This window comes from Vipera berus (genome assembly GCF_964194415.1).
Source record: "Vipera berus genome assembly, chromosome: 5".
NCBI lineage: Eukaryota > Metazoa > Chordata > Lepidosauria > Squamata > Viperidae > Vipera > Vipera berus.
The window spans coordinates 55,979,486-55,995,413 of record NC_138207.1 but is presented as its reverse complement, the minus strand read 5'-3'; the positions used below and the strand labels follow the sequence as shown (position 1 = coordinate 55,995,413).

General features: G+C 33.3%; 1 protein-coding gene across 5 annotated transcripts in view; it reads right to left on the bottom strand.

Annotated features, from left to right (window-relative positions):
• The window catches only part of ATRNL1 (attractin like 1), a 563,323-nt gene that overhangs the window by 411,544 nt on the left and 135,851 nt on the right, over positions 1-15,928 (bottom strand). For all 5 annotated transcript variants that reach the window (XR_014026511.1, XM_081328305.1, XM_081328307.1 and 2 more), the window contains 5 exons: positions 15,693-15,906; positions 14,204-14,392; positions 10,582-10,800; positions 5,744-5,881; positions 404-497 (listed from right to left, as the gene is read on the bottom strand). Coding sequence is in view for 4 of the 5 variants with exons in the window: in XM_081328305.1 (XP_081184431.1) it covers positions 404-497; positions 5,744-5,881; positions 10,582-10,800; positions 14,204-14,392; positions 15,693-15,906 (854 nt within the window). In the remaining variant the exon portion in view is untranslated. The remainder of the gene's footprint in view (positions 1-403; positions 498-5,743; positions 5,882-10,581; positions 10,801-14,203; positions 14,393-15,692; positions 15,907-15,928) is intronic.

Genomic DNA, 15,928 nt, shown 5'->3' with positions numbered 1-15,928 from the left:
TTGGCATTTGATCATTCTTGATTCCTTACAATCAAAGACTAGCACCAGAATTGATTCAGGTTTCAATATGTTTTGGCATGACGTACTATTGCATTTCAGGGGAAAAACAGATATTTATTTTTTTGTATTCTGAAGTATTACCATAGTTTTGAAAATATAATAGTTGAAAGTATGGAACTTTTTCTAGATATTTAAGATGAATAATTTTTGAAGCTGAACTTTAATATATGCAACATCCTTTTACATTACAACAATAAAATAGGTTTTATATAAAGGAAAGCTATAAAGGTGTTCAAGCAGCAGTGAAAATTTATCCCCTCACAAATAGTGACAAAATTAAATTCATTGTATGAGCTGTTCATAATCATTATATTTAAATTAAGATTTTATCATTTATACTTACAGTTGACACTGGTCTCCTTTGATTCCTTTGGTTGTGCAGAAGCATTTTCCTGTTTGCATGTGACAAATATTTGCATGGCCACTGCATGTGCAAGCTATAAAATCAGAAAGGGTTTAACAATTATATTACAATTATTTTAATACAATACTTTGTATATCAACACTATAAATTTGATGGAATGATGATTATGACCTCAACATTAACAGTCCCTTCCAAAAAAGGGATCATTCAGTCTCATTAGGTTTTAACTAACAGAGAAGAGGATATACTGTAGTGATTTTTTTTAAAAAAAAAACATGTTATTTTTATCTTCCAAAGCAATTGCCTTCTTGCAAATAAAAAGAGGGAGGGAGGGAGAGGAGGCAGGCAGGCAGGCAGGCAGGCAGGCAGGCAGGAAGGAAGGAAGGAAGGAAGGAAGGAAGGAAGGAAGGAAGGAAGGAAGGAAGGAAGGAAGGAAGGAAGGAAAAGTGTAAATGGAGGCACGGTGTTTATCAGAGAAGCTAGCTTACGACTTTAAAGTTCTTAAGTATATAGTTCTATATTTTGGGGGAGATATCTCAAATTTGTTTGTTTATCAAATATAATGAAATGCATAATGATATAAGCAATAATATTAGAAAAATAACATTTGCAGAAATCAACATTAAGCCCAATAAGCTATCATTTTTCCTATCATTGTAAACATTTAAAAATAAAATAATAAAGCTAAAACTAAAAGCAAAAAAGAGATATTCAATTAATCAATTGAATTAAGAATCATATAAAACACACCAATTAATCAGAATAGAGTTGGAAGGGAGCTTGGAAGACTTCAGGTATAACCCCCAAGACCTATAGCATTTCAGATAGGTTGCTGTCCAGTCTTTTCTTAAAAACTTCCAGTGATGAAACACCTACAACTTCCAAAGGAATTAAGGTTTCTCCTTAATTCCAAGTTGCTTCTCTCCTTGATTAGTTTCCATCCATTGTTTCTGGTCTTCCCTCCTGTTGCTCTGAAAAATAAGTTGACCCCCCTCCTTCTTTGTGGCAGCCCTTCAAATACTGGAATAGTGCTATCTCAGAACAAGAAAATGTATTCATTCAAGCAATAATTGAGGACTAGCTTTTTTATAAACAAAGAACCAAATATTTCCTTTGTCAAGGTTTAAGGAAACCTTAAGTATGAGTCTATTTGTTGCAAAACATCTAATATTCTTAGCAACAATATGAAAATAGTTTACCATAGATATATTTTTGACTTTTTAGTCTAGGTAAAAGCCTTGGGTTTTTCTGATGATTTCTCATTCTGGTTTAGCTTTTCAGGATTAGCCTAACTGATATGCTGCTCCCTGCTCAGGTTCAGTTTTTATAGCTTTAATCAAATGGGATCAGGAGCTGGAATCTCAGTATCCAGCCTATATTTTTGACTGTCACAGCATTACATGATTGTGATTTGTGATCTCCCCTGCTGGCTTCCAACAATCAATGGAGAAGCTGGCAGGAAGCTGAAAGTCACATTCACCAGAGGTTCTCACTTAAAGACCCATGTGGTTTAACAACAGCAACTGGTATTTGCTATAGTTGCTATCCCTAAATTGTGCTGTCACATGACTTCACACATTACAGCTGCAGTGCTTGGTGATGAAAATTCCAGTCCAATTAACATCATTATATGAGGATGTTTGTTGTTCAGTCACTAAGTCGTATTCAATTCTTAGTGATGGAATAACAAAGGTTCTTGTATAATGACAGTAACTGGACTAGAATTTCCATCACCAAACATTGTGGCTGTAATGTATTATATCACGTGACAGCACTATTTAGGGATAGCACCTCCAGCAGGTACTGGTTGCTGTCGGGTCATTAAGTGAGGACATTTAAATACAACCTTACAATTTTTAGAGTAAGTATTTTCCTTCCATTCCAACTCCTACATCTCTGATGTCCTTTGAAAGAGAAAAAATAATCTTTTTCCTAAACAGACTTGAAACTAGCAAATGTCAACTAACAATATCCTGATCATTTGCTACTTCCTCATTAGGCCAAGCACACCCAAGAGAACAGCCCACAGCAGTAATGTTTCATTGCAACTTCAAGCCACCTCGTCTTTACAATGCCAAGCTTAGAAAATAAAGGATGCAGTTAGGAAAGGCCAGAACACTCAAGATATTTTATGATTTAACTCACAACAGCAGATGTATGCTATCCACCAATCCCAATTCTTCATGCATCCACAGTTTGAAAGTGACAATGTTAGTTATCTCTTTACAGTAAATGTTCAACAGGAATACACTATAAGTATTCAAGGATGCACTCTCTTTTACTTTAAAATAACACTAGCTACAACTACCCCAAAACTCTGAAGTATGTTCTGTAAAATTTACCTAAAATTTTCATTCAACATGGATAACAAGATACATAGTACAGGAAGGTGTAATTTAAACTTAAGGCTTAATATTTGCCATTTGTTAACTACAATTAATACATACTAAACAAATTAAGTGGCATAGACATTTAATTTTAATTAATTATGCCCATTTTAAAAACAAGGAGATAGCATCAGACAGGATATAAATCACTGCAATAACTGTGTAAGAGGCAAAGCATCAAGGATTTATCTGATTTTTTAGCTAAAACACCCTGTTGCTTATACAAGAATTAATGTTCTGCTGTCATTCATGAGCAGGAAAGTCATGCCTCCTTAGCACAAATAATACACTTTTCAACTCTTCTTTCTACTGGCTGCCTGTTGTACCATAACCTTTTATTATTCTCAAGGCTGATGGGATATGCTGGGGAGAGAATACAGAAAAATAATGGAAAAACCATTCTGTGAAGAAAGTATTCAGTAGACTTGGACAGATGTATAATAAATGTAATAACCAACAGTATGATTTCATTCACAATACAGTAGATGTGCTTTAAAGAAAAACCCATGACAGAAATTTAACAATAATGCTAGGATTTTTTTTCTTAAAAGTATCAGTTGTATCTTAATGAACAATATCATTTAATCAGAGCAATATAATTGAAAAACGAATGAACTTGATATCATCTTTCATCTGTAGTCTTAAAGTTGGAATTCCTGTTATTTTATTGCCTATCTAGCTACCAGCAATGCACTGAGAAGCAATAAAATGATGAAATACAATTGATAAATAAACAATACAAAATACCAAACAAGGGTTATATAATTAAATATGTATTTCCTTTTTGCTGAAATTGTTCTGAAATATACTGTTCTGAATAACTATGAAGCAAACTGAACTCAGAATCAAAAATGATTTACTATTTTTCCAAAGATGATAAAATAGTGTTTTAAATATCAACAAATACAGTAATGATTATAAACAGTAGCTTTTACAGCAGACTGAATTGTTAGTTTAGTTATTTAAGATCAGAGATCAACATTGTTATATGATACAAAACATAAATAAAAACATAACCTAATTATCTTTATAGACAAGTCAATACCTATGAATTACAATGAATTCAACAACAGGTCCTAAAATAGGCCCATAGTTCTCCTTACAAAAACTGCCACTGAGTAAAAATAAGCAATTTTCTTAGATCTTTCATCACAGCAGTCTACTATCAGTAGTTATCTCTTTTCCTCATCTGGCTGGTCCAGTCAGCATGCTGCCAGATGAGTGTTAATGTTGAATGCTAAGATAGGTATAGTAGACGGAGTAGTGCAACAAAATATACAGAATTGGTTTTCTTGAATCTTCTCAATAGAGACAAAAAAGAACTTGCAGAAACATGTTCTTAAATCTATCCTCCAAAACTATAGATGGCATTGCACTGAGGATAGCATGCAAGAAACTATTCTGTGGGGCAGAATATTAGCAAAGGAATTTAAACTGGCATAAAAGCAAAGGCCAGCTGCACAGACTATCTATAGAACTGTAGGAGATAGTATTTAATCCTTCCATAGATCTCATATATTTTTTATCTCCAGAGTTACAACCTTGTTGAAACAGAGGTGAGCTGAAAATTTAAATCTATACTTATGCTTTGGTTTTTATGAGGAAAAAATGAATTTGTCCTTGAGAATTAATGTTTGTGAGAGTCTTTCATAGAGTTTACTTTTAATCAATATTTTAACTGTCAAGTTCTCACATATGTCTCTAAAAAACTGAGAGCAGTTTGTAAACGTAAAAGTGCCTTTGGACTACACCAAGTCAATGCAAAGCATTACATTGATCAATTTATTTCTGAGCATTTTTAATATTCTCAAGTACTTCTACTGGCAAAATTATGCACACAAAGCATTTTCCTTAATACCTTAAATACTTTTAGTGCTGCTGGCAAAATTATCACTGAGAAATAGAGTTATAAGTTTCTGAATCTGTACACTCTATTTTAATTTTTCAAAGTTAAGATTAGCTGAAGAGTAATTACCCTAAGAATTTAAAATCCTCTGCTTTTTCTGTTATATTATTTATCTTCCAATTATTTAATTTCCTTTTGCTAATTTTAAATTTATCAGTTTGCTAATATAATCAAGCAAAGTCTACTCAAAAATAAACTCGATTTATTTAAATAAAGTTTATTCTGAGATATAATACAGAATTGCAATTCTACAAAATCTTACAGGGTAAATAAGACTCTATTTTTTCCTAAATATTTCAACATCAACAATTATTCATTCAGTAAATGAAATCAAAATACAGTGGAAATAAAACAGCAACTAAGTGATGTATTGATTGCACACATTTATCATGAATGTTTATTGTTTAGTCTAGTCTAGTCTAATGAAGAGAAGGACGAGGGGTGACATGATAGCAGTGTTCCAATATCTTAGGAGCTGCCACAAAGAAGGAGTCAAGCTATTCTCCAAAGCACCTGAAGGCAGGACAAGAAGCAATGGATGGAAACTAACCAAAGAGAGAAGCAACCTAGAACTAAGGAGAAATTTTCTGATAGTTAGAACAATTGATCAGTGGAACAACCTGCCTCCAGAAGCTGTGAATGCTCCAACATGGGAAGTTTTTAAGAAGAGACTGGGCAGCTATTTGTCTGAAATGGTGTAGGGTTTACTGCCTGAGCAGGGGGTTGGACTAGATGACCACTAAGGTCCCTTCCAACTTTATTATTATGTAAATTATTATGTTTATACTTTAAAACAATATATCATTGTGTTTTCAGTGACATATTCACATTCTTTAGGATATCTTCAGGATTGGTAATGTATCTTCTTTCCATTTGAGGGATAAATACTTGTTTATCAAGTATTGTCTAGCATTGAAGCATCACACCAATTTTCAAATATTTATTTAAGCCAACAGTGCCCATTTAAATATTGGATACATCAATTACACTAGAACTTTGTGAACTTGAAAAACTCCTCAATATTACCTGTGCACTGTCCTCCATTTGTTGGATCTCCATAATAACCAGGCATGCATGTTTCACACTGTTTTCCTGTAGTCAGATTTTTGCACTGGTCACATACATTGCCATTAATGCAGCTGCTATGTCCATTACATTGGCAAGCTGCAATTAAAACAAAATAAATAAATGTGTACATACATATGGGAAAAGACAAAGAAAATGAATAATCATTCTTAAAAAGTACAGAACACTGTGATTAGCATTTTTAATCAACAAATGAATTTAGTAAACTGAATAAATATAAATTTAGAGTAGTTGATGGAGAAGAATATAAGAATATAAAGAATATACCTTGGATTTATTACTTCCCTATGGGCAATCTAATATTTTTTATGAAGAACCTTGGATCCCGTTCCTTTACTACAAGATCCTGTTCCTTTGCTACAATGATGGCAATGCAGAAAAAAACATATATTGCAATCCAGTTACAGAGAGAAGATGTAATGAGGCAGCTCTGCTATAAAAGAGCATAGCTGTTGGCCATATAACACCTTGAGATCAAGGGCTGTCCTTTGTACTCCAAATATCCGCAGGAACTAGCAGAATATATTAAGGAAGAGAGTGAAGGAGATCCATAGAAAGAGGCAATTATCAAACAACCCATGGAAAAACAGCCCATTTCTTCCTATAGCAGCAGCAGTAGTGTCCAGTAACCCAGATTCCTTTATGAGAATAGTAAGAAAACTAATATAATTGGCCATTCACAGAAACAACTAGAACATCCACCAATCTAACTCTTTGCCTATGGTGGTACAGTGCCTGGTGAAATCTGTAGTAGATTAAATATGCAAATCTCTTTCACATGTAACCAGCTGCCTGGTCCTGCTATACTTGTTCAAAAACTGCACAAGCAACTTCATGTTTCTTATCCTAGGAAAAACCATTTATTTTATTTTATTTTATTCCCATTTATATCCCGCCCTTCTCCGAAGACTCAGGGCGGCTTACAATCTAAAGCACAAATCAATGTGCTTAGCAATATTATATCCCATCATAGCATTCTGAAATGAACTGATTTAGCACTTAATATTCATGAAAGTCAACTTTTACCTCTTAGCCTCTCTTGAATGCCTTCATTACGAATTACCCTGTTGTTAACTTACATGGATCATTATTCCTTGGTATCCACAATGCCTGCCTATACTAATGTAGCATCTCTGCTTACTGCTGCTTCTCTTTTGATAGCTATGAATATGTTTCTGTGTCTTTTACCACTCTGTGGCCAGAATAAAGCAGAATAAAGTGTTATACCAAGGTTATGCTGATCTACAAACCTAAACAATGCTTGCAACTGCCAGTCAAGCCCTTTCCTTCAAACAATCTCACTTCACAGTCAGCTGCCTTTTCATCTCTCTGCCATTTTAAGAGATCACTTTTAATTGCTCATACTGTGAGGGAAACTCAAAAAAGTTTCAAAAATCAATACATATGCTTTGATTTTGCCATCAAGTTACCAATTTCCTGAATTTTCGATTATGGCTATATTGCTGATAGCTATAGATTTTGGGAGATGTGTTAATAGGCAATACGATGTACTAGGACTGTGCAAAGTAGGAAAAAGGAATATGTAGAGAGGACCAGTTTTTGAATCATTAATGCAACAACACAACACGAACTATTATATAAATGCCAATTATTCTGCTGATAGAAGAAAACATTCTTTATAATGTGTGTCACTAGTAAAATACTTTGAGTCTTCATACAAAATTGAGTTCCCAAGTAGCCACAGATGCACTGATAAGTTTAAGTACTGCAATTTTGTATATTGCTTATAAAGGTAAAGGTTCCCCCGCACATGCGTGCTAGTCGTTTCCGACTCTAGGAGGCGGTGCTCATCTCCGTTTCAAAGCCGAAGAGCCAGCGCTTGTCCGAGGACATCTCCATGGTCATGTGGCCGGCATGACTGGACGCCAAAGGCGCATGGAACGCTGTTACCTTCCCACCGTAGTGGTCCCTATTTTTCTACTTGCATTTTTACGTGCTTTCGAACTGCTAGGTGGGCAGAAGCTGGGACGAGTAACAGGCGCTCACTCTGTTACGTGGCACTCGGGATTCGACCCGCCAAACTGCCGACCTTCTGATCGACAAACTCAGCGTCCTAACCCACTGAGCCACCGCGTCCCTCATATTGCTTATATCCAGTGGTATAAGCTATTTTAGAGATATATGTTACCCACAAATCTTTTTTATAAAAGCATGACAAGAAATAAAAACTAAGGCATGATACTAAAGAATAAGTAAATTAGCTTTGATCCAGTTGAATGATTCATATCAATTAAGAAAACCAAATTAATATTTTCTAAACACAATGTGCAGAGCTATTCCGAATGACTGAATTGATGAGGATAACATCAATTGATTTGATTTGATAACAATATTTGGCTTTCTGTTTTAAGTTGAAAATGGAACTATTGATTTCACATGTTTCTCAATTCATTGAAAATGTACAACTATGCATGTAAATCTATGCAAATAAGGGTATAATCAATTTCTGGTTGTTTCCACTAATTTTTGAACCCAATGAATTAAGTGAATCTAATTTAAACTGATACATTAAGCACTAGATACACTGATAATCAAACTACGAGTTATTACATGATGTTTTATATGATTAATTGATTTCTATGGCATCAATTAAGTTCATACCAGGTTAAAATATTTGGAAAATTCAAAATAATAATCCCTTTGTACATATAACTGTGATAACATTATCTCTCTCTTGCTTTTGTCACATAGAAGTTCTAGTTTCAATTAGAAAGAACTTCTACCTAATATTTATCATTATTTCTTTAAATACTGATTGCTTGTTTTTCAGTGATTACGGTATGTTTTACTACATTTCTATGTACAGTTGAAATAGGTAAACTCAGTAAGTAATTTTCGTTATACTTTATGCTTCACCTATAAAACAAATTATATTTCAACAATAGTATAATAAAAAGAGGTTAATGTGATTAGTCTCATTGGTTTTATATGAGCAGATGTTGGATTCATTTCCTTAACATGGAGGAAAACTAAACTGTTTTGATTCTATATTTGATTCTTTTTATTGAATTATTTCCTATAATTCTGATTAGCTGAAGATTGCTGTGTAATTTAATTAATGGTCACAATTTGAGAACAGCTAACTGTGGAGTCTTTCTGTTTATTTAGCATAATGTTCAGTATCAACTGAACAGTTAAATTAAACTAATTAATCAACAACATATAATTTTAAATAGCATTGCTAGTAACCATTAATATAAACCTACCAATCTGGATGAAGGTAAAGATCATGCGTAAGGACTGAAAGTTTTTGAAATATGTTCACTTCTGTCTTTCGGATTGTCAATCCTTTTGACATTAATTCCTTGTGTAGGGTGTGTGTGTGTGTGTGTGTGTGTGTGTTCAAAAAATTGTTGTTAGGTCATTAAAAATTATCCACTATTACAATCATAACAGTAGCCAAATTTGAATTGTTTTTTAACAGCTGTCATCCTAAGATGGCAATAAATGCCCTTTTTTTCAGTTTTGTCTTTTTTGTGTTAATAGTCAATACTTAGTATCATTGTTTAACAAAAGACATAGTAATAGATGCTGCTCCATGTTGTACATAATTTTGCCTGGCTCTCTAAGCTATAATAGTTATTACTTGAGCACATTTATTTCTGTCAGCCTTTGGAAACATTAGCGATATGTATTTTTATTAGTGGAATTTAAGCATGAATAATTATCATTATTATTTTTATTTTTATTTAAGTTGAGGACCACAATTGGGACTAAAGGAACAGTTAAGCAGACCCAAATGGAAAGGCTGACAAGACCACTACTTCATTCTCTTTCTGAAATACCTCTTCCTTGCTCTTTCTGACAAATTTTTCCACTACCTGTTCCATGAAACATATTAAGTGAGGCTGATCTGAACTATTTTCTTGTAGAGGGTTTTTCATGTAACATCGAGACCCACATGTAGTCTTAGGCCTATAGGATACATGCCTGTTTAAAGGACAATTTCATTCGCTTTTTAAAAAAATAAATTGTGGCCTTAATTGATTTATATTATATGTGGTTGCTTTGATAGCAATCTAAATGTTTTTTTTAAAAGAGTACATGTTACCTTAAAAATAAATAAATAATTGAATTAAATGTTCACTGAACTTACTATCCCAGATGCTACAGTGAAACTGAATTGTAATCAAATGCTTACTCTCTTAAGAGTTCAGCTAAATGTGGTATCTGTTACATATCAGAACACCAAAACTCTATTCCTCTTCATTTTGGAAAACTGCCAGATAATCTCTAGAATGACTAGATTAGCATGGTGGAACATTTTGAATTTTCCCAGAATGTTTAGCCTCCAAAGATGGTCTGATTTATATAAGCTTTGCTTTTACTATAAATTGATCAATATATAAAGCTCTAAAATTTCTATGCATATGTATTACTAGCCTGGTATTTAAAGTAAACTCCATACAGAATATTTATGTCCTAGCTTTAGTCATAAAAAAAATCTTTAAAAAAACATGTTTACACTATTTCTGTCTGAATCAAAACAAGACTTGAAGAGGAGTATCAAAAAAGATAACTTTTTAGTCACTTTTCATAACATAATAGCATATATGTTCAGCATGATTTAAGAAACTTGAAATTTGACATCATTTTTAAAAGTAGATAACAAGAATAACTGAGGAACATTTTATGGATCAGGATCTATATTTGAAAAACTTTAAAAATATACTAATAAACTAACCAACAAACTATGTTTCCCATTTGGAATTAATCTTCCATAATTTCACTGATCAACAATAACAAATTCATCATACCTGGGCATTGGATAAAAGACCATTCATAATTTTTTTCTTTAGCACAAAGGCTGTTATCAATAACTATTTCAGTAGAATGCGTCCCACTGAATTTCACTGGCCCCCTTGCCGAGCCTTCTACACAATGGCCTTTGCCTGTATTGCTGGGATCATTGCACCATCCACATCCTGGATGTTCCAGACATTGACTGCAAGTCCTCAACCCTGAACAGTTTTGAGCTGTAAATATACAGGATAAAAAAAACTCAATAAAAGCTGAGTTTGAGTAAGCGGATTTAGAACTTTTAAGTCTAAATTTTTAATTTTAAGAAATCATATTGATACAATTAACTTTACTACCACCATCATATTCAGCTAGTGTATGTGTCTATGGCTATAGAAGTATAGGATATAACAATAAACTAAACAAATGGCAAACTCAATAAACCTATATAAAATATTTCAATAAATATGCGTATATTTGCTGCCTTCAAGTCTGTGTCAACTCCTGACCTGAATATTTATTTATTTATTTATTAATGGGACTTATATCCCGCCCTATCTCCCGAAGGACTCAGGGCGGCTAACAACAATAAGTCCCTGCAATTTATTTGGTAAGATTTCTTTAAATGATTTGTCACTGTGTAGCAGAAAATGTCACACATTCAGTGAAAAGAGCTAAATGGTAACATTTACATAGGCTTTTGTTTCTTCCTACTTTGTTCAATTTGTTCTTTCTGATGTCTTGAAACATTGCACAAACAATTTCATAATATGGAGCAGACAGTCCATGTCTCTTAAAATTTTATTCAAGTACATTTTTAAATTAAAATTATGATTTTGCTGACCCAGAATTGTTCTTGCAATGCCATTAGTGACATTAAGAAAACAAAATACCCTCCAGAACAGCAGCCGCGAATTATAGCACAAACTAATATAGGGCAGAATGGCAACATCTTACTATTAACTAAATGCATTTGAAAAATAACTGATAAACCAATATTTACTCTTGGCAAAAATAGAACTAAAGACTTAATATAATTTTGTAGTAATCTATTCTTTTCTTTTATAATACTTAAGCTATATAAGGCTGTATTTGGAAGACAGGTAGTTCTCACTTAGCAACCACAACTGCAACCAACAACTCCATTGCAAAATATACAGTCATATTGTGAAATACATGACCGAGCCCAACTTACAATGTCAGTTATCGGTGCAGTCATTAAGCAAGTCACCCAGTCATTAAGCATGACATCATATGACCATGACTTGAGACTTCCTGCCAGCTGGGTTCAAAAGACGCATGCATAAACTTTTTACTGTCAGATTGTTCAAATTGAATGGAAGCAAACTCTAGCTCAGAAGCTGGCAACTCTCCATCAATTGTTTTCCACAGTTAAATCTTAATTAAAATGGTAAAAGAATTGAAGCAATTGTTAAAATCTCATCAAATTCTGTGGGCATGAAGTAAAACTCTGCAAGATCTCATGAAAAATTGACCAACTTTTTGCATAATAGCTGCTAAACTCATGTGCAGTGTTCAACGTGAGATCACAAAAATTTGAAAGATTTACAGCAATGGAGATGTCTCCAGTGTCTGCTGTTCTCCATTCTAGAGCATCATCTTTATTAAATGGGTGAGGCTGGAATGTGGAAATTTAATTTTTTTACTGGCTAGACAGCAACACAATTTAAAATACACTTCTTTCTATATGTTATTGAATTGATGTAATAAACTTATTAGATTTATTTAATATATATCTTTGTAGCCGTGTCTAAAATGAAAACTAAATTAAACAGAGTTCTTCAACTGTCTTTTCTTTAAACACAACAAAAAAGGGTAGCCTGGATAGGATTGCTATCCAGAAAACAAATATTAAATCCTGAAATTTGCAAAAGCTGAATTCAAAACTGCTCTACTACTGGGGAAATAAGAGTAGACCTAAAACATCCAAGTTTAATTCATTAAATCAAACAGGAAAGAGGTACTTTTCAAAACATGCACAAACAATATTTATTCCTATTCACACTTAGTGGCATCAGCTGCTCAGGATTAATTACCATAGCAAATATACAACTATTTACTAATTCCAGAAGCTTCATATCATTTGCCAATTTCCATTATCAATTTCAATTTTTCTACAATGGAAATGGGCTAATAATAAAAAAAGGTTTAAAAACCCCTGTCCATATACATTTTGGACAGGGAGATGGAAGCAAATTTGTTAACAATTTTCTGGAATTCTGCCAATTTGTCCAAATCCTTTTAGGAATATTTGACTACAGCATCTGAAACATATTAGCAAAAGAAGCTAATAATTTCTGGGTCATGTTCAGCATAATAAAGGTTAGCAACACTGGATTCTCCAGGACAGAGCTGAAAGTTGCCTGGCAACCAAAATGGAAGACAGATATGTTTCAAAAAGTTATCTGTTGGAGAATTTTTATCATTTTTGTACCCTAAATTAAACTAACATCTTTAAAGGGTTAAGTCTAATCCCTTGTTGTTGTTTTTCAATCAATATTGAAAAAGTTTCAAAATTTATGGATTATATCAGATTTTTTTTAGAAGGATAAGGCTGCTAATAGGCCAGAATAACTAATGTACACTGATAATATAAAACCTCACAATTCTATCTGGCCCTGCTTGAAAATAAAGGACATTAGAAAAACAAATGGATGAAGCTAATGAACAGTGAACCAAATTGAGATATTGTTGCATTGAATCCTACTTTCAATCCTACAAAACAAATGTGAGACATGATTGTGACATGTATTATTTGAAATAAGAAAAGGAATAGGAACTTTCTTTATCAAAATGTGAGTTTCTGAGGACAGAATAGTATAGTATTCCTTAATGATTTGGATATTTTTATAACATTATCGAGAGTAAGTTGAGTGGTCATATAAATTTTATTGAATAAATAAACAAAAAACATTTGGTAGTCAGGTAGTCCTCAACTTACAACAGTTCATTTAGTGACCATTCAAAGTTACAATGGCACTGAAAAAGTAACTTATGACAATTTTTCGGCATCCCCATAGTCACGTGATCGAAATTTAGATACTTGGCAACTGACTCATATTTATGACAATTGTCTCAGGGTCATGTGGCCACCTTTTGCAACTTCCTGACGAAAAAGTCAGTGGGGAAGCCAGATTCATTTTACAACTGTGTTACTAACTTAACAGCTGCAGTGATTCACTTGACAAATGGTAAGAAAGGTCATAATATGGGGCAAAAATCACTTGTCTCACTTAGCAACAGAAATTTTGGGTCACAAATCGAGAACTATCTGTAATTATAATGTTCTTTCAAAAAAAATAGATAAATAAATTACTTAAGTAGACAACTAAATTGCTATAGAATACAAGTTTTCAGTTCAGTTCTATATTCAGATGCTTGTCTTTTTAAGGTGATTGTCTTATTCACCATTATCATTGGGAGTTTTATATTGTGTCATAACATTAATCTGTCTATCACTTCTATCAATTCTCATAGCTTTCAAGAAGAAAACTAAAATCCTATTGCTTGAATCCAGAAACCTCAACAGAAACACTCTACACTGTACTATTCCTTTTAGCATTTTTATTTCCATTAAGTACCCTAAATATTTTCATTCATGTCAGTGCAAATACTTACGAGAACAAGTGGTAGTTTGCCACTCTAAACACTGGCCATATGGAAAGGAGATGATATAAGCATTTGAGTCAACACATCGTTTTGTGCTGCTACACCACATGCATTCCATGCCACTACTGGTACAGTTGGAACATGTTGTCCTTAAAGAGCATGGCTTTTTGCAGGGCCGAGCATTTTGATTTGGACTAACTGAAGGAAGAAGGAAATAATAAAAAAGGAAATTTCAATATTTTTGCTGAATTATCATATATGTGTGTATGTGTATCATCTTGTCTATTCACTTTATTGACTAACTTCAGTTTGCCAAGCTTTTTTTCTTCGTATATTATGCGATCACTCCACAAATGTAAACTATGTGAGGTTCTGCCCATTGATTGACTCAAATTATTGTCTGTCTGTCTGTTCCATGCCACCAGGACCAGCTTGTCAGAACCTCTTACAAAACACACTACTGTAAACTTCTAAGACATCGATCATCATTCTCTCCTGTTTCTTAGGATCCAGCTTTCAGAGTCATCTATCATCACTGGGAATAACACTGTTGGTTTTTCTTACCTTTCTTGTCACAGAGCTCCTTATCCTTCATTATCTTATAGATGTTTGTCAAATGCAATTGCAATTCAGAAAGCCTTTATGTTGATTAAATCAATTTTCCTGGGATTTCTCTGATCTTCTTAAAAGTGTCTTCCATTTTCTTCTATCTGTGTTTCCCTGTCCGTTGACATTCTTAACTTATATAACTGTCCTTGTCCTTCTTGATAGATGTTTGAAGTTGACATTCATTTTTTATGCATCGTTCTTGTTGCCCATGGCTTTCATCACCCATCTTTCTCTGGCTTTCTTAATACTTTTTTTTCCTAAAAGCCACTTTTCTAAAAAGAAAATATTCTTCTCTCTTTCTATTTTTTAATTTTGTTTTGTTTTGTTTTTGCTTCAGTTCTATCACAAGTGCACTATATTTGCATTCATTTTGTATTTGTGATTCTGGTATATATAAACTCTAATTCTAAGACTAATCTATTTAGTGCACAACATTTATTTATGCTCACACTTTCCACCTGGAAACATTCCATCTGACTGGACTGAACTCTACAGCTTTTGTTTCATATAAATCTACATCTATGCTACTTTTAATACACTTATACAGGGCTTTTAATTCAAATGTCTGCTGATGTTCTTGTGTAGAATCTACAATTATTTTGCTTGAAGCAGATGTGGAAAATAAAGAATAATTTTCACAAAAGATTCTATTACTCTGTTGTACAAAGTACATGATCTGTGAACGTAGTCTAAGATTCCAGTCAAAACCTCTCAATGCCATAAGATATATATTTAAAGAAACGTCCCCTGGTATGCTTTGTATTTTAAACAAATACAATTCAGCATCTGTCTCCTGGAAATTAATCAATGCTCATTCCATTCATAATGCAATACAAAAGACATGTAAAGTATTCCACAAGTATATTTATCATATAGTAGGCTTTCTTACCAACAGGTTTCTCACAGACAAGGCCATCGGTCTTAGCTGTACAAGGATTTACTTTTAAACCTGCCACTTCAGCCCTTTCAAGATAGGCACAGAATCCAGAATCATTTGGTTCTCCAGGAAGCCACTGCAATGTTGTATTAGTAAAGGGAGACATATCATCCCATCCCCAGTAGGAGATGTTAATCTTGCGTAGACCCACCCAAGGAGATATTTTCTGCAAAATGTTGAATGCAAAA